The sequence below is a fragment of the Salmo trutta genome, chromosome 26, assembly GCF_901001165.1.
Source record: "Salmo trutta chromosome 26, fSalTru1.1, whole genome shotgun sequence".
NCBI classification, from domain to species: Eukaryota; Metazoa; Chordata; class Actinopteri; order Salmoniformes; family Salmonidae; genus Salmo; species Salmo trutta.
Genome location: NC_042982.1, coordinates 45,009,953 through 45,035,132, shown reverse-complemented (window position 1 = coordinate 45,035,132; position 25,180 = coordinate 45,009,953). Strand labels below are relative to the sequence as shown.

At 41.6% G+C, this 25,180-nt stretch overlaps 1 protein-coding gene across 3 annotated transcripts in view; it reads right to left on the bottom strand.

The window, feature by feature from the left end:
* Window positions 1-22,922, bottom strand: part of c15h3orf52 (chromosome 15 C3orf52 homolog) — a 30,504-nt gene extending 7,582 nt beyond the window's left edge. Inside the window, exons 1-5 of one of the 3 annotated variants that reach the window (XM_029716059.1) lie at window positions 22,389-22,922; window positions 19,295-19,372; window positions 18,686-18,787; window positions 10,857-10,950; window positions 9,853-10,013 (exon numbers count right to left, since the gene is read on the bottom strand). In XM_029716059.1, coding sequence (XP_029571919.1) covers window positions 9,853-10,013; window positions 10,857-10,950; window positions 18,686-18,787; window positions 19,295-19,372; window positions 22,389-22,475 — 522 coding nt within the window. In that variant the 5' untranslated portion in view covers window positions 22,476-22,922. The remainder of the gene's footprint in view (window positions 1-9,852; window positions 10,014-10,856; window positions 10,951-18,685; window positions 18,788-19,294; window positions 19,373-22,388) is intronic. The other 2 variants (XM_029716060.1, XM_029716058.1) reach the window with 2 other exon arrangements.
* Window positions 22,923-25,180: the final 2,258 nt, after the last annotated feature.

Sequence of the window (25,180 nt, the reverse complement as noted above, 5' to 3'; positions counted from 1 at the left end):
GGCTACCTGCCTCCTCGAACCACTAGGCTACCTGCCTCCTCTAAACACTAGGCTACCTGCCTCCTTTAACCACTAGGCTACCTGCCTCCTCTAACCACTAGGCTAGGCTACCTGCCTCCTCTAACCACTAGGCTAGGCTACCTGCCTCCTCTAACCACTAGGCTAGGCTACCTGCCTCCTCTAACCACTAGGCTAGGCTACCTGCCTCTCTAACCACTAGGTTAGGCTACCTGCTTCTCTAACCACTAGGCTACCTGCCTCCTCTAACCACTAGGCTACCTGCCTCCTCTAACCACTAGGCTACCTGCCTCCTCTAACCACTAGGCTAGGCTACCTGCCGCCCCAAATCTAATAACCTCCACGCACACACCACATTTCCCCATGGCAATTGCAGACTATAGGCACGAACTCTTCTAACCGGCCATGGTGCATTATGAGCACAAACAAAAAACGTTCTTGGCTTTGTCACTGACTGAAGAGAACTGGGACTGAGTCCTTGTCTGGTCTGACATCCGAATTCGCTACAACATTCTGCTGCGTAGCCTAGGTGAACACTTTGCAAAGAATATGTGCATAATGGAAGCTATTAACGACCTTATCCGGGGTGCTTTACTAACAGTAGTATTTCTCCCTATTGACAACTATCCTAATGGCTACAGGCTAGTAGGCTATGTGAAACAAGCGAAATGTTAATATATCAACAAAGTGGAGACACAATTCAACGGCTCAGACACGAGACATATGTGGCAGGGTCTACAGACAATCACGGACTACAAAAAGAAAACCAGCCACGTCAGGGACACCGACTTCTTGCTTCCAGACAAATTAAACACCTTCTTTGAGGATAATACAGTGCCACCGACGCGGCCCGCTACCAAGGACGAGACAGGCAAGCAGTGTTATTCAGCCAATCATGAATCAGCTGGCATAATTTTTATGGATAAACTGGAAAAAGGTTTAAAAAAAAAAACGAAACGAAGATCAGTTAGTTTGCAGTGTTTCCAGCTTCAGTTTGAAGTGGATGTATCCAAATAAATGTCACTAGAAAACATCTTAAACAAATGCTAATGCTGCTACTTTGTTGTTATTATATCTGCACGGTTTGACGTGACTGTAAATTAGCCGTAGTTGGCTAGCTAGCAAGCAAGGGATAAGAACGTTGCCAGCCAATATGGAACATTCTAGAACGTTGCCAGCCAATATGGAACATTCTAGAACGTTGCCAGACAATATGGAACATTCTAGAACGTTGCCAGACAATATGGAACATTTAAAACCAACGACTGGGTCGCTTCTCGGGAATTATCACTTAAATATACAGTTTTCTAGCTCTGAATCTCTACTTTTATCCAATGAAAAAAATAACAATTTCAATAACAATTATAGTCCTGTCCAACGGCTGTGGGAGGAATTAACAATGAAGATGGAGCTTTACACAAGTCTCCATGGGAGGAAGCGGCAACTCAACTCAACTCAACTCAAGTCAAGTCAACTCGTGCATTTCCAACACCAGCTAATCTGTTTGAATATATTCATGGATGGATTCTTGAAATAATTAGTCATCTAAATATCTCTCTGTTTCTCTCTCTGTTTCTCTCTCGCTCTCTGTTTCTCTCTCTCTCTCTGTTTCTCTCTCTTGCTCGCTCGCTCTCTCTCTTGCTCGCTCGCTCTCTCTCTTGCTCGCTCGCTCTCTCTCTTGCTCGCTCGCTCTCTCTCTTGCTCGCTCTCTCTCTTGCTCGCTCTCTCTCTTGCTCGCTCTCTCTCTGTTTCTCTCTCTCTCTGTTTCTCTCTCTCTCTGTTTCTCTCTCTCTCTGTTTCTCTTTCTCTCGCTCTCTGTTTCTCTTGCTCTCGCTCTCTGTTTCTCTCTGTTTCTCGCGCTCGCTCGCTCGCTCTCTGAATGAATTTTCTATAAATGATGATAGACTATATAGGCAGTCTATAACATTTATTGGTTGTTAGCATCATATCTCCATCATATCTATCGGTCAAGGATGGGAGGAGTGTCACGTCCTGACCATAGAAAGATGTTATTTTCTATGGTAGAGCAGGCCAGGGCGTGACAGGTTTTTTTCTTTCTAGTTTAGTTTTTCTATGTTGTGATGTTCTAGTTTTTGTATTTCTACGTTGGGCTTTGTGTGGGATGATCTCCAATTAGAGGCAGCTGGTCATCGTTGTCTCTAATTGGAGATCATACTTAAGTAGGTGTTTTTCCCCTCCTGGGTTTGTGGGAGATTGATCTCGAGTAAGTGTATGTTAACTCTTCGTCACGGTTTGTTGTTTTTTGTTCATTCAGTTTATTTTGTATGTATCGCATAGTTTCACAGTTCAATAAAATGTGTGGAACGATAATCACGCTGCACTTTGGACCGTGACAGTGAAGGATGCATCGGTTATCCCAAAACAGGGGCATTGTCTCCATTCTAGGCTATTTATCTCAGGTATACCTACCTACCTGAGACTATCACTGGTTCACCTTATAGAGTCTAGTGGCCTGTTGGCTGTTAGTCATTTTAATCTCTCTCTCTCTCTCTCTCTGTCTCTCTCTCTCTGTCTCTCTCTCTCTCTCTCTGTCTCTCTCTCTCTCTCTGTCTCTCTCTCTGTCTCTGTCTCTCTCTGTCTCTCTCTCTCTGTCTCTCTCTCTCTCTCTCTCTCTCTCTCTCTCTCTCTCTCTCTCTCTCTCTCTCTCTCTCTCTCTCTAAAATAACCAAGGTTCAAAATAACCATACATTCAACAATAATCATACAGTAGAGTACATGTGCAGGTTCATTGGTCTGTCAGACACTGTCCCTCATCTTATGGCAGGCAGCAATGTAGTGCGCTGCCAACACACAGCTCTCTGCGTCCTCCCCCAACAGGATGGGTAGCCTATCCTCATCAGAGAGGTCTTTGAAACCTTGAATAAGGGTTTCAAATTTGGGGAAATGACACTCTCTAATTGTTTTATGTTTTTGAACTGTCGTCAGGAAATGCAGCTCTGTCTCAGGTTCTGCTGTGGTGCAGTGGTTGCACAGCCTTTCCTCTACAGGGAGCCATGTTTTCCTGTGTCTACCCTTCTCAATCGCAAGGCTGTGCTCACGGAGCCTGTACTTTGTCAAGGTTTTTCTAAGGTTTTGATCAGTAACCATGGTCAAGTAGTTAGCCACGGTGTACAGTCGATTTAGGGCCAGATAGCACTGCATTTTGCTTTGTGCTTGTGTTTCCCAATAAGCAATGTAGTTTTGTTTTGACTGTGTTGTAATTTGGTTTATTCTGATTGATTGGATGTTCTGGTCTTGAGGCTTCAGTGTGTTAGTAGAACAGGTTTGTAAACTCAGCCCCAGGACCAGCTGGATGAGGGGACTCTTTTCTTTGCTCAGCTCTTGGCATTGCAGGGCTTGGTGATGATATGAGAGGGGGTCACTGTATTTTAGATGTTTCCAAAACTTAATTGCTCTTTTGAGTTTATATTATTAGTGGATATTGGCCTAATTCTGCCCTGCATGCATTGTTTCTAGTTTTCCTCTGGACATGTAGGAGAATCTTACAGAACTCTGCACGCAGGGTTTCAATGGGGTGTTTGTCCCATTTGATGAAATCTTGTTTCGCAAGTGGACCTCACACCTCGCTGCCATAAAGTGCAATTGGTTCAATGACATGTTCAATTCGTTTTAGCCAAATTTTAACAGGTATTTCAATTTGAATTAGCTTTTTAATGGCATAGAATGCCCTGTGTGCTTTCTCTCTCAGTTCATTCACTGCCTCATTAAGGTGTCCAGTTGAGCTTATTTTTAAACCTAAGTAATTGTAGTGTGTGCAGTACTCTATATATTTAAACCTCAGTAATTGAAGTGTGTGCAGTACTCTATATATTTTGTACCAATTGAGAACTTTGGTCTAATTCCCTAAGATCTGGATCTTCTCTGGAAAATCATTATTTTAGTCTTTTTGGGGTTTACTGCCAGGGCCCAGGTCTGGCAATACTGCTCTAGCAGGTCTAGGCTCTGCTGTAGGCCATGTGCTGTGGGTGACAGCAGGCATAGGTCATCTGCGAAGAGTAGGCATTTAACTTCTGAATTGTGGAGACTAACACCAGGGGCTGAGGATTTTTCTAGAATAGTGGCCAATTCGTTGATGTAAATACTGAAGAGTGCAGGGCTCAGATTGCAACCCTGACGAAGGCCCCGTCCCTGGTTAAAGAATTCTGTTATTTTCTTGCCAATGTTAAAGCTGCACATATTGCCAGTATACATTGACTTAATTATGTAATATGTTTTACCCCCTACACTACTTTCAATAACTTTGTAGAACAGTCCTGTATGCCAAATAGAATCAAATACTTTTTGGTAGTCGATAAAGCAAGCGTATATTTTGGTGGACATGTTTCTCTATCAGGGTGTGTAGGGTGTAAATATGATCAGTTGATCAAATTAAACAGTTTTAATATAGCCAATTGAAATTTGGCACTAGTGAGTTTGAGCATCTCATTTAGGATGCCATCAGGTCTCATTTAGGATGCCATCAGGTCCGCTCTAGTCCTCTCCCTCTTTCTCTAGTCCTCTCCCTCTCTCTCTAGTCCTCTCTCTCTAGTTCTCTCTCTAGTTCTCTCTCTCTAGCGCTCTCTCTAGTTCTCTCTCTCTAGCGCTCTCTCTAGCGCTCTCTCTCTCTAGCGCTCTCTCTCTCTCTAGCTCTCTCTCTCTCTCTCTCTATCTATCTCTAGCTCTCTCTAGTTCTCTCTCTCTCTCTAGTTCTCTCTCTCTCTAGTTCTCTCTCTCTAGTTCTCTCTCTCTCTCTCTCTCTAGTTCTCTCTCTCTCTCTCTCTCTAGTTCTCTCTCTCTCTCTCTCTCTCTAGTTCTCTCTCTCTCTAGTTCTCTAGTTCTCTAGTTCTCTAGTTCTCTCTCTCTCTAGTTCTCTCTCTCTAGTTCTCTCTAGTTCTCGCTCTCTCTAGTTCTCGCTCTCTCTCTAGTTCTCGCTCTCTCTCTAGTTCTCGCTCTCTCTAGTTCTCGCTCTCTCTCTCTAGTTCTCGCTCTCTCTCTCTAGTTCTCGCTCCCCTCAATCCGTGACCTACATTCACAAGATAATAAGCAAAGACCTATGAGTCTACTTCATTGGAGGTGTAGCATACACTACCGGTCAAAAGTTTTAGAACCTACTCATTCAAGGGTTTGTCTTTATTTTTACTATTTTCTACATTGTAGATTAATCGTGAAGACATCAAAACTATGAAATAACTGTCACGAAGTCTACTGAAGGTGGCTCCTCTCCCTGTTCGGGCGGCGCTCGGCGCTCGTCGCCGGCCTACTAGCTGCTCTTTTCCTTTTCGGTTGGTTTTGTCTGGTTTTGTGTTACACCTGTTTTGAGTTAGGTAATTAGTGGGGTATTTAGTCTTGCTGTCCGGGTTTAGGTTTTTGTGCAGGATTGTTCGTTTGTTGCTTTTCGTGGGGTGTTTTAGTTTCTACAGTGTTTTTGTCGAGGACGTGATTTCTGTTATTGGACTGCGCTCCAGCCGCTTTAGGTGGACATTGTTATTGCTGTCTGGTACGGGTTTTCCTTGTTTATTTTTTCACATTTGGGTTTTTGTATTAGGAAAATAAACACCCTACTCCGTATATGTGGTCTCCTGCGCCTGCGCCTGACTTCAACCCCATCACTCTAGTGAGCTGTGACAATAACACATGTAGTAACCAAAAAAGTGTACTAAACCAAAATAGCCATCCTTTGCATTGATGACAGCTTTGCACACTCTTGGCATTCTCTCAACCAGCTTCACCTGGAATGCTTTGGAATGCAGTCTTGAAGGAGTTCCCACATATGCTGAGCACTTGTTGGCTGCTTTTCGTTCACTCTGTGGTCCGACTCATCCCAAACCATCTCAATTGGGTTGAGGTCGGGGGATTGTGGAGGCCAGGTCATCTGATGCAGCACTCCATCACTCTCCTTCTTGATCAAATAGCCCTTACACAGCCTGGAGGTGTGTTGGGTCATTGTCCTGTTGAAAAACAAATGATAGTCCCACTAAGTCCATACCAGAAGGGATGGCGTATCGCTGCATAATGCTGTGGTAGCCATGCTGGTTAAGTGTGCATTGAATTCCAAATAAATCACAGACAGTGTCACCAGCAAAGCACCCCCACACAATCACACCTCCTCCTCCATGCTTCACGGTGGGAACCACACATGCAGAGATCATCCGTTCAACCACACGGTTGGAAAAAAAAATCTCAAATTTGGACTCCAAACCGAAGGACAAATTTCCACCGGTCTACTCGTGTTCCTTGGCCCAAGCAAGTCTCTTCTTCTTATTGATGTCCTTTAGTAGTGGTTTCTTTGCAGCAATTCGACCATGAAGGCCTGATTCACGCAGTCTCCTCTGAACAGTTGATGTTGAGATGTGTCTGTTACTTGAACTCTGAGAAGCATTTATTTGGGCTGCAATTTCTGAAGCTGGTTACTCTAATGAACTTATCCTCTGCAGCAGAGGTAACTCTGGGTCTTCATTTCCTGTGACGGTCCTCATGAGAGACAGTTTCATCATAGTGCTTGATGGTTTTTGCGACTGCACTTGAAGAAACTTTCAAAGTTCTTGAAATCTTCCAGATTGACCTTTCATGTCTTAAAGTAATGATGGACTGTCATTTGTCTTTGCTTATTTCAGCTGTTCTTGCCGTAATATGGACTTGGTCTTTTACCAAATAGGGTTATTTTCTGTATAAACCCCCCCCCCCCACACACACACACACCTTGTCACAACACAACTGATTGGCTCAAACACATTAAGGAGGAAAGAAATTCTACAAATTAACTTTTAACAACGCACACCTGTTAATTGAAATGCATTCCAGGTGACTACCTCATGACGCTGGTTGAGAGAATGCCAAGTGTGCAAAGCTGTCATCAAGGCAAAGGGTAGCTATCTCAAATATAAAATATATTTAGATTTGTTTAACCATTTTTTTGGTTACAACATATGTGTTATTTCATAGTTTTGATGTCTTCATTATTTTCATACAATGTAGAAAATAGTACAAAAATAAAGAAACTTTTGAATGAGTAGGTGTTCTAAAACTTTTGACGGGGTAGTGTCCATAAAACACCATGCCATTATGCACACATTTGTAAGTTAACCTTTGGTTTCGACATATAGGCTGCTGGCCTAGCTGTTTCGCTCTCTCGGTGTTGACACACGCAGGGGATAGAGGATAACGTTGTAGCGAATTCGAAAGGCACCATGACAGGGACTGATGCACACAACTCGCAGTTTGACTACACACCATGGCCGTTAGAATAGAATGATATCGCTTCGGGGTTATCAAATAACGTCGCTCAAACAGAAGGGGGAACTAAAGAAAAAGAGTCACTGACAACAACGGAAACCATTTAGGAGGGGTTCTGAAAGACTCTCATGGGGATGTCCTCTGAAAGTTGACTAGCATCATCAACTGGGACCTAAAAAGACACCCACCATGAGAATCCACTACATCTGCCCAAGAAGAGGTAAACAAAAGAAAAAACCCACACCAAACTTAGACAGGAAGCAAACCAAAAAAGTGCAGGACAACATTGATGATCAGATAAAGGATAGTTTTTCTACAAATCAAATAGAGGAGAGCCAACTTAAGGTGTTAACCTTCCACATCTCTCAAGACAACTAGAGCACTAGACAAAGCCACTCTTAAATAGCACCTGGGTAATCAGAGGTTTAGACCCCTTCCCACTAACGAGGTGACAACCAGCACAGGAGTTACATATAGTGACTAACGAGGTGACACCAATCGGTGTGCCCTACATGCTGAAGTCCAAACTCAATACATAAATGGAAGAATGTGTGTGACGCCTGTTTGAACGAGTTTATTAGACCCCCAACACACCAGTGGAGGCTCCTCAGAGGAGTAAGGGGAGGACCATCCTCCTCAGTTAATTTCATTTTTAGATAAGCCTATACTAAATATATTCACGTCACCAAATAATTTATTAAAACACACTGTTTTTGCAAAGGTCTACAGTAGCCTCAACAGTACTCTGTAGGGTAGCGACATGGTGAAGCCGGTTGACAGCTAGATTCCGTTCTCCTCTGGGTACATGGGCTTCAATACAAAACATAGGAGGATCATGGTTCTCACTCCCTTCCATAGACTTACACAGTAATTCCGACATCTTCCAGAGGACATTGTCCAACCCTATCAGGGCTCTCCAACCCTATCAGGGACATGTTGTCCACCCAATCAAATGATCAGAGAATGAATATAGTACTGAAAGCATAAGCTACAGCTAGCTAGCGCTGCAGTACATAAAATATGGTGAGTGGTTAACTCAAAGAGAGAGAAAGACAATAGTTGAACAGTTTTGAACAAATTAATTTCTTCCAAAATTAAGGAGAAGCAAGAGAGAGTTAGCTATATTTCGTTGTACTTTTTTTCACTTACATAGTTAGCATCAAATGTAGCTAGCTAGTTTAGCCTACTCAAACAATCGGCTCAAACAGAGACAGAGAAGTACGCTATGTTAGCTAGCTGGCTATGGCTATCCAACACTGGAACTCTTCCAAGTCAATGTCTGGCTCTCCTGGTTTTATTTTTTTAATTTAACCTTTATTTAACTAGGCAAGTCAGTTAAGAACAAATTCTTATTTATAATGATGGCCTACCCCGGGCCAAACCCTAACCCGTACGACGCTGGGCCAATTGTGCGCTGCTTTATGGGACTCCCAATCACGGCCGGTTGTGATACAGCCTGGAATCGAACCAGGGTCTGTAGTGACACCTCTAGCACTGAGATGTAGTGCCTTAGACCGCTGCACCACTCGGGAGCCTTATACATTTTTTACCACCGGGGACCGCCGGTGTAACTGCTTAACTGCTTGCTGCTGACTGTACACTGTACTGCATGATTGTAGTGGGATTACTAACGCGTTAATTCTAGTAGCTATGTTGACCATGACGTGACAACAATGTAGGCTGTGTGTAGCGGTTAGCGGTTATGATATGAAGGTTTTGCTTAGAACGTTTTTTTTTTGTTGCCTGGTCACAGACAGCTAATGTGTTGTGCACTGAATTCCACAAGTGAAGGGAAAAGGTGAGAGGAGGAGGAGAGAGAGCGAAGTGACAGATGCGAGAAGGAATGATATATACAACGAGCTGTTTTGTATATGTGGCTGCTATGAAAATGAACTGCGTTTGCATTTGATCAGGGGTGATTGCGCCGATTCTATGGGGGGGAAAAACTATTCTATAAAACGGAAGCAAACGAGCTGTTTTGTATATGTGGCTGCTATGAAAGTGAACAGCGTTTGCATTTGATCAGGGGTGATTGCGCCGATTCTATGGGGGGGGGAAATATTCTATAAAACGAAAGCAAACGGGGATACTTAGTTGAATGTATTCAGCTGAAATGTGTCTTTCACATACCTTATTCGAGACTTGTGTGGTTCCTCATTCTGAAAAAGAATCTGTGGTGTATCCTCTTTCAGGTCCTACTTTAAGTAATATGGTTATTATGTGCTAAGAGAGCCTTGCTACTAAATCCAATTCTAAAGAATAGCTTCACCAGGTCATCAAACTCAGTCGTTTCAACAGCAACAGGGAACCAGGGAGATACGGCGAAATAGGCTATAAATGTGACTTTTTTAAAAACATTTTGACACTTTATTCTCAATATATATATATATTTAAATCCAAGTACCACCACGTTATCCTTTTTTTTCTCTTCACTTGTCCCTAATCCTCTTCCGTAGAATTCACAGCCAGATGATATGTTGTAGTAACTCACTTGTTATTAAACAAGCGTGCTTAAAACATGCATTCCTGATGAGTTGAAGGTCATAAATAGATTTACAGTGAGATTTCGAAACATTCCTGAAAGTCATAAATGCGAGGTACCTTCTCTTGTAGTTGGCTGGACAGGGCCTTACTCTGATTGGACGCTGGGGATAGCAGCTCTGGTATGAATATCTGATTGGTCAGTTTGAAGCTTCCGTTGAAACATCGCGGTAGCACAAACAAGGTTGGATTGTACTTCTCATCAGCGTCATCATGGATCACTGTTCAAACAGAGAGAAGGAGAGACAGACAGTGTCATGAATTACTGTTCAACCAGAGAGAAGGAGAGACAGACAGTGTCATGGATTACTGTTCAACCAGAGAGAAGGAGAGACAGACAGTGTCATGAATTACTGTTCAACCAGAGAGAAGGAGAGACAGACAGTGTCATGGATCACTGTTAAACCAGAGAGAAGGAGAGACAGACAGTGTCATTGATCACTGTTAAACCAGAGAGGAGAGCCAGACGGTGTCAGAACCAGACAGATAACACATGATCTACAACTCTAATGTTATTTTTAGTCACATGCATTATATATGAAGCAAGTCTAAGGCACATGTCCATACTGTGATCTAATCTATGTTATTCTCTCCTATTCTATTTTTGTCTATTCCATTCTGCTCTATTCCATTCTATTGTTGTCGCAACTTCCACCGAAGCCGTTTCCTCATTCGGCGTCACCGGTCTTCTAGCTATCGTCGATCCACTTTTAATTTTCCATTTGTTTTGTCTTGTTTTCCTACACACCTGGTTCTCATTTCCCTCATTAAGTGTTGTGTATTTAACCCTCTGTTCCCCCCCATGTTTTTGTGTGGAATTGTTTGTTTGTAAGTGCTTGTGCACATGTTTACTGGTGCGCGTCGGGTTTCGTACCCATGTAGGTTCATTTTGTATTGCCGTGGGTTTTGTAATTAAACTGCTCCGGCTATTTACCTAGTTCTGCTATCCTGCGTCTGACTTCACTGCCACCAGTTCCGCAACCCCTTTACAATTGTGGTAAAGACACGGATGAACTATGGACACCGGAGCATTAACAATAGAAGTGGAAACAGAAACGCTGTACCTAAACACAGAGCGAAGGAGACTCCAATCACCAGCAGGATGAGGAAGATGAGGAAGATGAGGATCATCCACCGTCTTCTGTGCGTGATGCAGGTCTACAAACAACACAATACACTTTACACTACACACAGCACACAATTTTACATTTTGGTCATTTAGCAGACCTTCTTATCCAGAACAATTTACAGTCTACAAACAGAACAACAAATCAATTTACAGACAAACAGATAGCAACACACAATAGTCTACAAACAGAACAACACGACTCAATTTACAGACAAACAGATAGCAACACACAACTGTCTACAAACAGCACAACACAATTATGTCCATAGGAATGCAATTCAATTCAACTGATTGCAATTGAGAGTACAGGATTTACAGGCCTACTGTAAATTGATTTGAATGAACGAGTGGTTTGTTTGTCGTAACCCCATGATGAATTTGCATGTAAAGTCTGAAGTCAAATACCAAAACTGCTATCACAGAGCCAGACCCTTCTCACAGCGCCAGACCCTTCTCACAGAGCCAGACCCTTCTCACAGAGCCAGACCCTTCTGCAGGCGTTGTGAGATCTGGTAACGGTGCTACCAGATCACCTGATACCCAACTATTACCTGATACCTAACTCACCTGATACCCAACTATTACCTGATACCTAACTCACCTGTTACCCAACTATTACCTGATACCTAACTCACCTGTTACCTAACTGTAACCTAACTGTTACCTGTTACCTGCAACCTAACTGTTACCTAACTATTACCTGTTACCTGTTACCTAACTATTACCTGATAACTAACTCACCTGTTACCCAACTATTACCTGATACCTAACTCCCCTGTTACCCAACTATTACCTGATACCTAACTCACCTGTTACCTAACTGTTACCTAACTGTTACATGTTACCTAACTGTTACCTAACTGTTACCTGCTACCTAACTGTTACCTGCTACCTAACTATTACCTGCTACCTAAATGTTACCTAACTGTTACCTTCTACCTAACTATTACCTGCTACCTCACTGCTATCTAACTGTTACCTGTTACCTAGTTGTTACCTGTTACCTAACTGTTACATGTTACCTAACTGTTACCTGCAACCTAACCGTTACCTGTTACCTAACTGCTACCTGCTACCTACAGTGCGGGAAAAAAGTATTTGATCCCCTGCTGATTTTGTACGTTTGCCTACTGACAAAGAAATTATCAGTCTATAATTTTAATGGTAGGAGTATTTGAACAGTGAGAGACAGAATAACAACAAAAAAATCCAGAAAAACGTATGTCAAAAATGTTATAAATTGATTTGCATTTTAATGAGGGAAATAAGTATTTGACCCCCTCTCAATCAGAAAGATTTCTGGCTCCCAGGTGTCTTTTATACAGGCAACGAGCTGAGATTAGGAGCACACTCTTAAAGGGAGTGCTCCTAATCTCAGTTTGTTACCTGTATAAAAGACACCTGTCCACAGAAGCAATCAATCAATCAGATTCCAAACTCTCCACCATGGCCAAGACCAAAGAGCTCTCCAAGGATGTCAGGGACAAGATTGTAGACCTACACAAGGCTGGAATGGGCTACAAGACCATCACCAAGCAGCTTGGTGAGAAGGTGACAACACAAAAGAACTGTCAATCTCCCTCGGCCTGGGGTTCCATGCAAGATCTCACCTCGTGGAGTTGCAATGATCATGAGAACGGTGAGGAATCAGCCCAGAACTACACGGGGGGATCTTGTCAATGATCTCAAGGCAGCTGGGACCATAGTCACCAAGAAAACAATTGGTAACACACTACGCCGTGAAGGACTGAAATCCTGCAGCGCCCGCAAGGTCCCCCTGCTCAAGAAAAGCACATATACATGCCAGTCTGAAGTTTGCCAATGAGCATTTGAATAATTCAGAGGACAACTGGGTGAAAGTGTTGGGGTCAGATGAGAACATTTTATTGAAGGTGCTCCAAAGCTTTTTACTATAATTCTTTATATAATTTATCTTTGTTTCTTAGTGTAGTTTCTTCTTCTTTTTGTTAAGTTTAGTCACATGATTTCTCTATTTTCAGTGCGTTTGCCAATCGGTTGTTCAGCCAGACCTATTTGCCATTCCCTTTGCCTCATCCCTCTCAAACATACAATGTTTCCATTCCTCATCAATCCACAGGGATTTAACAATTTTTAACAGTCATTTTCTTAATGGGTGGATGCTTATTAGTCACTGGAATAAGCAATTTCATAAATGTCTCAAGTGCAGCGTCTGGTTGCTCCTCATTACTCACCACAGATCAACAAATATTCTTTACATCATCAACATATGAATCACTACAAAACTTATTGTATGACCTGTTATACACTATATTAGGCCCAGCCTTTGGAACTTTGGTTTTCATAGATATGGCTACTATATTGTGATCACTACATCCGATGGATCTGGATACTGTTTTAGAGCACATTTCTGCAGCGTTAGTAAAGATGTGATCAATACATGTTGATGATTTCATTCCTGTGCTGTTTGTAACTACCCTGGTAGGTTGACTGATAATCTGAACCAGGTTGCAGGCACTGGTTACAGTTTAAAGCTTTTTCTGTAGTGGACGGCTTGATGAAAGCCAGTCAGTAATTAAATCACCCAGAAAATATACCTCTCTGTTGATATCACATACATTATCAAGCATTTCACCTATTATCCAGATACTGACTGTTAGTACTTGGTGGTCTATAGCAGCTTCCCACCAGAATGGGCTTCAGGTGAGGCAGATGAACCTGTAGCCATATTACTGCAACAGTATTTAACATGAGATCCTCTCTAATCTGTACAGGAATGTGGTTCTGAATATAAAACAGCAACAAATCCCCCATTGGCATTTCTCTTTTCTGTAAATGTTATAACCTTGTATTGCTACCACTGTATCATCAATGGTATTATCTAAGTGAGTTTCAGAGATAGTCAGAATATGAATGTCATCTGTTTCAAGTAAATTATTGATTTCATGAACCTGGGGAATAGTTACAGGGGAGAGGAGGGGGATGAATGAGCCAATTGTAAACTGGGGATTATTAGGAGACAGTATGAGTGCCAGATTGGGAATTTATCCAGGACACCAGGGTTAACACCCCTACTCTTACGATAAGTACCATGGGATCTTTAATGACCACAGAGAGTCAGGACACCTGTTTAACGTCCCATCCGAAAGACGGCACCCTACACAGGGCAGTGTAAACAGGGTAGGGGCATTTGGGATATTTTTTTAGACCAGAGAAAAGAGTGCCTCCTACTGGCCCTCCAACACCACTTCCAGCAGCGTATGGTCTTCCATCCAGGGACTGACCAGGACCAACCCTGCTTAGCTTCAGAAGCAAGCCAGCAGTGGGATGCAGGGTGGTATGCTGCTGGCAAGCTACATAACCTAAGCTACATAACCTAAGCTACATATGTTAACGTGGGCTATTTTGAGCACTTTTCTTCTGGAATGCTTACTTTCTTTTATTGCTTTACTGGGAATCTTAACAGCAGTAATTGTGCTCATGTTCTTTATGTTAGTGCAGGGTGAGCTGCTCACAGTGGACTTCCTCCTAGGGCACACCGGCTTAGTGCTAACAGCATAAATCTGGTTCATAGACACATGATTACTATGTACACTACCGTTCAAAGGTTTGGGGTGCTGGCCTTCTAGGTAGAGTTGCAAAGAAAAAGCCATATCTCAGACTGGCCAATAAAAAGAAAAGATTAAGATGGGCAAAAGAACACAGACACTGGACAGAGGAACTCTGCCTAGAAGGCCAGCATCCTGGAGTCGCCTCTTCACTGTTGACGTTGAGACTGGTGTTTTGCGGGTACTATTTAATGAAGCTGCCTGTTGAGGACTTGTGAGGAGTCTGTTTCTCAAACTAGACACTCTAATGTACTTGTCCTCTTGCTCAGTTGTGCACCGGGGCCTCCCACTCCTCTTTCTATTCTGGTTAGAGCCAGTTTGCACTGTTCTGTGAAGGGAGTAGTACACAGCTTTGTACAAGATTTTCAGTGTCTTGGCAATTTCTCACATGGAATAGCCTTAATTTCTCAGAACAAGGATAGACTGACGAATATCAGAAGAAAGGTCTTTGTTTCTGGCCATTTTGAGCCTGTAATCGAACCCACAAATGCTGATGCTCCAGATACCCAACAAGTCTAAAGAAGGCCAGTTTTATTGCTTCTTTAATCAGAACAACAGTTTTCAGCTGTGCTAACATAATTGGAAAAAGGGATTTCTAATGATCAATTTAAAATGATAAACTTGGATTAGCTAACACAACGTACCATTGGAACACAGGAGTGGTGGTTGCTGATAATGGGCGTCTGTACACCAATGTAGATATTCCATTAAAAATCAGCCGTTTCCAGTTACAATAGTCATTTACAACATTAAAAATGTCTACACTGTATTTCTGATCAATTTGATGTTATTTTAATGGGCAAAATATTTGCTTTTCTTTGAAAAACAAGGACATTTCTAAGTGAGCCCAAACTTTTGAACGGTAGTGTACAATAGCTGTAGGATCAGCAGAGGCAGTTAATAGGGACATAAATTAGGTTACTTATATTGTGTCTACCAAAGTCCCTGGGATAATGTACATTTGCTGAAGCATTATGACAACTCAGCGACACAATGGTAGGGATTAACTGAGCTGTGCTTGGGTCATTGATAAGTCATTGTCTCAACGCAGCCTTATAATGCTGTGAAAGGATCCAGGAACCCACAGGATTTGGGTGGATTCCATCCTCCTTATAAAACCTGTTTTGTTTACAAAAGGTGTCGAAATTGTAAAGAAACGTTACACCCATTGAGCTGCAATAATCACGTAGCCAGTTGTGAAGAGAAAGAATCCTGCTAAAGCGTTCAATACCTCGATTCAGAGATGGCACAGGGCCAGATATGATAGGGCTTTTGTTATTGTCTAGCAGAGAGTCAATCAGCTACCTAACTGTTACCTGATAGCTACCTGTTAGGTAACTGTTGCTTAACTGTTACCTGGTATCTAAATGTTACCTGGTACCTAACTGTTACCTGGTATCTAAATGTTACCTGTTACCTAAATGTTACCTGGTACCTAACTGTTACCTAACTGTTACCTGGTACCTAAATGTTACCTGTTTTCTAACTGTTACCTGGTACCTAACTGTTACCTAACTGTTACCTGGTACCTAACTGTTACCTGGTACCTAACTGTTACCTGGTACCTAACTGTTACCTGGTACCTAACTGTTACCTGGTATCTAGCTGTTACCTGGTACCTAACTGTTACCTGGTACCTAACTGTTACATGGTACCTAACTGTTACCTGGTACCTAACTGTTACCTGGTACCTAACTGTTACCTAACTGTTACCTGGTACCTAACTGTTACCTGGTACCTAACTGTTACCTAACTGTTACCTGATAGCTACCTGTTAGGTAACTGTTGCTTAACTGTTACCTGGTACCTAAATGTTACCTGGTATCTAACTGTTACCTGGTACCTAACTGTTACCTGGATCCTAACTGTTACCTGGTATCTAACTGTTACCTGGTACCTAACTGTTACCTGGTACCTAACTGTTACCTGGTACCTAACTGTTACCTGGTACCTAACTGTTACCTGCTACCTAACTGTTACCTGCTACCTAACTGTTACCTGGTACCTAAATGTTACCTGGTATCTAACTGTTACCTGGTACCTAACTGTTACCTGGTATCTAACTGTTACCTGGTACCTAACTGTTAACTGGTACCTAACTGTTACCTAACTGTTACCTGGTACCTAACTGTTACCTGGTACCTAACTGTTACCTGTTACCTAACTGTTACCTGGTACCTAACTGTTACCTGGTACCTAACTGTTACCTGGTATCTAACTGTTACCTGGTACCTAACTGTTACCTGGTACCTAACTGTTAACTGGTACCTAACTGTTACCTAACTGTTAACTGGTACCTAACTGTTACCTAACTGTTAACTGGTACCTAACTGTTACCTAACTGTTAACTGGTACCTAACTGTTACCTAACTGTTACCTGGTACCTAACTGTTACCTGGTACCTAACTGTTACCTGGTACCTAACTGTTACCTGGTACCTAACTGTTACATGGTACCTAACTGTTACCTGGTACCTAACTGTTACCTGGTACCTAAATGTTACCTGGTATCTAACTGTTACCTGGTACCTAACTGTTACCTGGTACCTAACTGTTACCTAACTGTTACCTGGTACCTAACTGTTACCTGGTACCTAACTGTTACCTGGTACCTAACTGTTACCTGGTACCTAACTGTTACCTGCTACCTAACTGTTACCTGCTACCTAACTGTTACCTGGTACCTAAATGTTACCTGGTATCTAACTGTTACCTGGTACCTAACTTTTACCTGGTATCTAACTGTTACCTGGTACCTAACTGTTAACTGGTACCTAACTGTTACCTAACTGTTACCTGGTACCTAACTGTTACCTGTTACCTAACTGTTACCTGGTACCTAACTGTTACCTGGTACCTAACTGTTACCTGGTATCTAACTGTTACCTAACTGTTAACTGGTACCTAACTGTTACCTGGTACCTAACTGTTACCTGGTACCTAACTGTTAACTGGTACCTAACTGTTACCTGGTATCTAACTGTTACCTGTTACCTAACTGTTACCTGTTACCTAACTGTTACCTGGTACCTAACTGTTACCTGGTACCTAACTGTTACCTAACTGTTACCTGGTACCTAACTGTTACCTAACTGTTACCTGGTACCTTACTGTTACCTGTTACCTGGTACCTAACTGTTACCTGGTACCTAACTGTTACCTAACTGTTACCTGGTACCTAACTGTTACCTGGTACCTAACTGTTACCTAACTGTTACCTGGTACCTAACTGTTACCTGGATCCTAACTGTTACCTGGTATCTAACTGTTACCTGGTACCTAACTGTTACCTGGTATCTAACTGTTACCTGGTACCTAACTGTTACCTGGTACCTAACTGTTAACTGGTACCTAACTGTTACCTAACTGTTACCTGGTACCTAACTGTTACCTAACTGTTACCTGGTACCTAACTGTTACCTGTTACCTAACTGTTACCTGCTACCTAACTGTTGCCTGTTACCTAACTGTTACCTGGTACCTAATTGTTACCTGGTACCTAACTGTTACCTGACTTTTACCTGTTACATAACTGTAACCTGCTACCTAACTGTTACATGTTAACTAACTGTTACATCTTACATTTTACCTAACTGTTACCTGTTACCTGTTAGCTAACTGTTACCTGCTACCTAACTGTTACCTAACTGTTACCTAACTGTTACCTAACTGTTACCTGTTACCTAACTGTTACCTGTTACCTGTTACCTAACTGTTACCTGTTACCTAACTGTTACCTGTTACCTGTTACCTAACTGTTACCTGTTACCTAACTGTTACCGGCTACCTAACTACTATCTCACTGTTACCTGTTACCTAACTGTTACCTTCTACCTAACTGTTTTAAAGACAGGATGGAAGCCAACCACAGTCTGGTGAAGAACAGATACGACAATGCATGCTGAGGATTCTGCGACTAGAATTCATTAGACAGACAGACGTGCACATGTATTTCACCACTTCCTTAGCGCTGCAAAGAAGTGGCTTGGTGATGTGAACATTTCTCAGAGTTACAACGTCTGCATGGTCACCCACCAACATCATCCATCAGATGTTAAAACATTTTGGATTTGAATTAAATCACAATCTTACAATCAAAGACCCTGGATTCAATCATGACCAAGGGGTTTGTGAGAGAGACATGAAAAGCTGTGACACTTTGTAATAAATACAAGTACCATTTCTTTGTTGGCGATGCTGTTCTGTACATTGAGAGAGATCGACTCTTGACTGACCTCTTCTCCATCAACCCGATGCTGCCCGCCGTTATTGACAGGAACCTGAGAACACACACCACACATGGCAGTTTCCTACCAACACTAAACAACGCTGTGGAGACAGGGTTATTGTCTTCCCCTGAATGATATATCATGATATTAAGATGTCGTAGCAAGCCAAGCCAGCCTAACGTTGAATGGGAAACCTGACCTACAAAATCCCTCACCTTCATCGGAGTGGTGGAACCAGTTGAGCCTGTTGTCTTGTCTTGTCTGTCTTGTCTGTCTGTCTGTCTGTCTGTCTGTCTGTCTGTCTGTCTGTCTGTCTGTCTGTCGGTCTGTCGGTCTGGTCTGTCTGGTCTGTCTGTCGGTCTTGCCTGTCTGTACTGTCCCTGTACTGTCACTGCTACAATGACACTTATGACAGTGAGGATGCGGCTGTGGTTACAATTAGACAGTAGTCCTTCCAACAGTAGGCTAGACATATTTTCGCCTGTGCTGTATATAAAAAGGCCACTGTGTTGTTGAGGGAGAAAGTAATTCAGCCACCAAATGGCAGTGATGACCCACCTGTTCAGGAGAAAGCAAGGGGTTTCCCTCCTCTGCTGCATCATTGGTGGTCAGCCTGGGTCTATTACCTGAAGTCATCTGCAATATGGATTGTGGAATTATACAAACATTCTAATGGACATTCTAATGGACATTCTAATGGACGTTCTAATGAACATTCTAATGAACATTCTAATGGACATTCTAATGGGCATTCTAATGGACATTCTAATGGACATTCTAATGAACATTCTAATGAACATTCTAATGAACATTCTAATGGACGTTCTAATGGACGTTCTAATGGACGTTCTAATGGACATTCTAATGGACATTCTAATGAACATTCTAATGGACATTCTAATGGACATTCTAATGGACATTCTAATGGACATTCTAATGGACATTCTAATGAACATTCTAATGGTCATTCTAATGGACATTCTAATGGACATTCTAATGGACATTCTAATGGACATTCTAATGAACATTCTAATGGACATTCTAATGAACATTCTAATGGACATTCTAATGGACATTCTAATGAATATTCTAATGGACATTCTAATGGACATTCTAATGGTCATTCTAATGGACATTCTAATGGACATTCTAATGAACATTCTAATGGACATTCTAATGGACATTCTAATGAACATTCTAATGAACATTCTAATGGAATACTAATTCTATTAGCTGTTCTGCCTAAATAAAAAGGTACTTATGAGCTGCATGTCTTTGAAAAGGATATGAGAGAGGATGTTTACAGTAGCCAAGTTTTATTACACTCTCCTGAATGATATGCAGAAGCCAAATCAAATGTTTGTCCACCTGTCTGCATGTTCCAACTGAAACACATGTACGTTTCTGCAAGAATGTTCTCTGGTCACGGACAAACGTATGAGTTAGGAAAGTCTGAATTGCAAGACAAGTGAATGTTGCCAAAACAATGTCTAGCACTTCTGTGGCAACAACCAATGACATTATGAAACTATGGAGCAATCAATGTGAGCAGAAAGAAGCAACTTTCGGTTGTTACTGGGCAAAATACAGTTATGATATAGTGGGAGTTCAGATGCCTTTTCCTGTCCTGACATGACATCCTCTCTCTTCATGCTGCGAAGCAGACAAGTCCTTGTTCAATGGTACAGAGCCCTCAAGTTACAAGTTATTATACAATCCAACTATAGATACGTGGAAGTTAACAGGATTTTCAGGAAACAAGTAAAAAATGTTCACCCAATATTTCCCAACCTTGGCATTGTAGCCCACCATGTCTTATTTAGGGCCCGTCTTTGGAGAAGGGTGTAATTGCAGTTTTATGAAATCGCCGTTTCTTGATGTTAAGTTACACGCGTTGATGCATGCTATTGGTCCGTGGCCGTTTCTTTCGCGTCGTGGAGAACAGTTGTTGCATTATCGCTTAGCCTAACCCTTCTCCCTTTTCCTGACCTTAACCTCTTTTCTCCTAACCTGCTATGCTAATTCACCTAACCTTCCACGTTAGTTCTCCTAACCTGCTATGCTAATTCACCTAACCTTCCACGTTAGTTCTCCTAACATGCTATGTAATCAAATCATCTGTGTCGAGAAACTATTAGTCTCATAACGCTGATGTGGTGGTACTGATGGCTTGTTTACGTAGCATGTTAAGTTAACTAATGTGGCAGGTTAGGTTAACTAATGTGGCAGGTTAGGTTAACTAATGTGGCAGGTTAGGTTAACTAATGTGGCAGGTTAGGTTAACTAATGTGGCAGGTTGGGTTAACTAATGTGGCAGGTTAGGTTAACTAATGTGGCAGGTTGGGTTAACTAATGTGGCAGGTTAGGTTAACTAATGTGGCAGGTTGGGTTAACTAATGTGGCAGGTTGGGTTAACTAATGTGGCAGGTTAGGTTAACTAATGTGGCAGGTTAGGATAACTAATGTGGCAGGTTAGGTTAACTAATGTGGCAGGTTAGGTTAACTAATGTGGCAGGTTGGGTTAACTAATGTGGCAGGTTAGGTTAACTAATGTGGCAGGTTAGGTTAACTAATGTGGCAGGTTAGGTTAACTAATGTGGCAGGTTAGGTTAACTAATGTGGCAGGTTAGGTTAACTAATGTGGCAGGTTGGGTTAACTAATGTGGCAGGTTGGGTTAACTAATGTGGCAGGTTAGGTTAACTAATGTGGCAGGTTAGGTTAACTAACGTGGCAGGTTAGGATAACTAATGTGGCAGGTTAGGATAACTAATGTGGCAGGTTACTAGAACTAATGTGGCAGGTTGGGTTAACTAATGTGGCAGGTTAGGTTAACTAATGTGGCAGGTTACTAGAACTAATGTGGCAGGTTAGGTTAACTAATGTGGCAGGTTAGGATAACTAATGTGGCAGGTTAGGTTAACTAATGTGGCAGGTTACTAGAACTAATGTGGCAGGTTACTAGAACTAATGTGGCAGGTTAGGTTAACTAATGTGGCAGGTTACTAGAACTAATGTGGCAGGTTACTAGAACTAATGTGGCAGGTTAGGTTAACTAATGTGGCAGGTTACTAGAACTAATGTGGCAGGTTACTAGAACTAATGTGGCAGGTTAGGTTAACTAATGTGGCAGGTTACTAGAACTAATGTGGCAGGTTACTAGAACTAATGTGGCAGGTTACTAGAACTAATGTGGCAGGTTAGGTTAACTAATGTGGCAGGTTAGGTTAACTAATGTGGCAGGTTAGGAGACTGAGGTTAAGGTTAAGAAAGGGGTTAGGCTTAGCAACAATGCTACTGTTGTCAACAACAGTTATCACAGATGCTAGATAGAGCTGTAATTGTAGCCACAATGGTACAAACCATCAGTAACATAAAACCTGAACTGACCAACCAACGGCAAGTATCAATGAACTGAACAATGGTATGCACTAATGGGCGTTTCCTGACATCAAGGAACGCCCAAATCAAGAAACGCTCCGAATGTCGGTCTGCAATACACCATATTGGACTTTTGTGCGTTTGAAAAACTGAGTTGAGTTCTTAAGGTTGACGTATCCTACAACTGAACCGAAACGAATCGACTTCCAATAACAGCCTACCCTTTTCTTTCTATTTACGAATATGGTATTTATCGATTCGATTTAAACTCACCTGTTGCTTAGAGGTATTTTCAGCGTGGTGATTGTTGTTGTCAAGGCTTACAGGGCACCGAACCGGCTGTAACTCGATGCTGTCCATGTTTCCCAAGTTATTACAATACACTGGAATAATTTCCTCAAACCCCGGAACTATGAAACTCTTTTACCCTTTAATCAGTCTCAAGACAGTAGACTATATTCAATAACGAACATTTAATCAATACTGACGTACATGATAAGTTATGAAAATCTGTTTTGTAGTCTAATCAGCGATGTTATACAACCGCCATTAGACTACTCCTTTCTCCCCTGCCCAGCAGGTTGGCCCAGGTAACTTGTTCTTGTCAAGTTTCGATGGAGACGGAAGAAGGCGTTGTCTTTACTCAGAGCGAGAAAGAATACAAGAAAAGAGAGTTCCCAAATGTGTCAAATAGACCAGCGACAGCAGGTTTCCCTGTCAATAATGTCTGTTCCCATATAACATTTACATTTCATTCCATAGGCATTTTCCAGGACTTTTGACGCTTGTTGAGTTGGCTAGACTGTGTTACTTCAGTCCTGTAGGAATGTCCCCTAATATTGACATGTAGTAAATATTGATAAACCATGGAATAGAATGGAATAGAGAAGAATTTATTAGAATATAATTTATTAGAATGGAATAGAATGTATTAGAATATAATTTATTAGAATGAATAGAATGTATTAGAATAGAATGGAATATAATTTATTAGAATGAATAGAATGTATTACAATAGAATGGAATATAATTTATTAGAATATAATTTATTAGAATGAATAGAATGTATTACAATAGAATGGAATATAATTTATTAGAATATAATTTATTAGAATGAATAGAATGTATTGGAATAGAGTAGAATGGAATAGAATTTATTAGAATATAATTTATTAGAATGAATAGAATGTATTACAATAGAATGGAATATAGTAGAATGGAATAGGCAGGCATAGAAGGGAAGGTTTTGCTGTTAAAAAAAAAATTCAATAAAGTTAAATAAAGGTTCAATTAAAATAAATAGCTGGGAGTATTTCGCTCCCATGTGTAAGAAGTGAGTACTGCAGGAAAGTACTGAGTACTGACCTCTGTACTGTCAATATTGACAGTACAATAAACATTTTTTCTTCTATTTTCCTTTTTTTCAAATCCAAAAAGTGTAAGCACACACAGCCACAATAGAATAAAACAATGGCAGTAGTCATACGACTACTGTCTATACAGGCAAGAAGGCATCACGTCTTGAAATACTGTAGTCCTACCAGTGGAGGCTCCTCAGAGGAGGAAGGGGAGGACCATGCTACTCAGTGCTTATTATTATTATTTTTTTAATATAGTGAAACACTAAAAATGTAATCCTTTTTAGATAAATCCCGAATAAATATATTCACTTTACCAAATAACTGATTAAAACACACTGTTTTGCAATGAAGGTCTACAGTAGCCTTAACAGCACCCTCTAGGGTAGCACCAAGGTTTAGCCGGAGGACAGCTACTTTCCGTCCTCCTCTGAGTACATTGACTTCAATACAAAACCTAGGAGGATCATGGTTCTCACCCCCTTTCATGAACCCACACAGTAATTATGACAACTTCCGGAGGATGTCCTCCAACCTATCGGAGCTCTTGCAGCATGAACTGACATGTTGTCCACCCAATTAAAGGATCAGAGAATGAATCTAGTACTGAAAGCATAAGCTACAGCTAGCTAGCACTGCAGTGTATAAAATATGGTGAGCAGTTAACTCAAAGAGAGAGAAAGACAATAGTTGAACAGTTTGAACAAATTAATCACAAGCAGCAGAGAGAGAGAGAGAGCTAGCTATATTTCATTGTACTTTTTCTTCATCTTAGTTTATCTTTCACATGCTTAGCTAATGCAGCTAGTTTAGTCTCCTCAACAACCTGAGTCAAACTGAGAGGAACGCTATTTATGTTAGCTAGCTAAGACTATCCAACACTGCAACTCTTCCAAGTCAAGGTAAGCTTTCAGTTTTATTAATTTATTGCCAACAAGGCCCGTAGGTGTTACTGCTAAACTGCTTGCTGTGCACTGCACTGCGTGATTGGTGTCACGTGCGCTCCTTCTCCGGCCTCCGGTTACCTGTCACCATCGTTACGGTGCACACCTGTCACCATCGTTACGCGTACCAGCGCGTCGTCAGACTCACCTGGACTCCATCACTTCCCTGATTACCTTCCCTATATATGTCACTCCCTTTGGTTCCTTCCCAAGGCGTCATTGTTTCCATTTCATGTCTGTGCGTTGTTCGTGTTTCTTGTTTTGTATTATGTTGTGTTAATTTATTAAAACACTCACTCCCTGAACTTGCTTCCCGACTCTCAGCGCACATCGTTACAATTGGATTGTGGGTTTACTAACGCGTTACTTCTAGTTTGGTGACTATAACGTTAATATGGTGACAATGTTACAGTTTGTGTAACGGTTAGCGGTTATGATATGAAGGTTTGGCTTGGAGAGGTGCTTGCGTCTGGTCACAGACAGCTGTTGTGTTGTGCACTTGAAGTCCACAAGCGAAGGGAAAAGGTGAGAGGAGGAGGAGGAGGAGAGCGCATAGATGCCAGAATTAATTATACAACGAGCAAAGTGATGACGCTGTATGTGGCTGCCTTGAAAGTGAACTGTGAGTGAGGATGATCAGGGGTGTATTCATTCTGCCAATTCTGTAGCAAAAAAAAATAAAAATAAATTCTTAAATGGAAGCAAGCGGGAACGAAACAGGGAAGGGACCTACCTGAATTCGTCCAACAGAAACTCTTGTTAC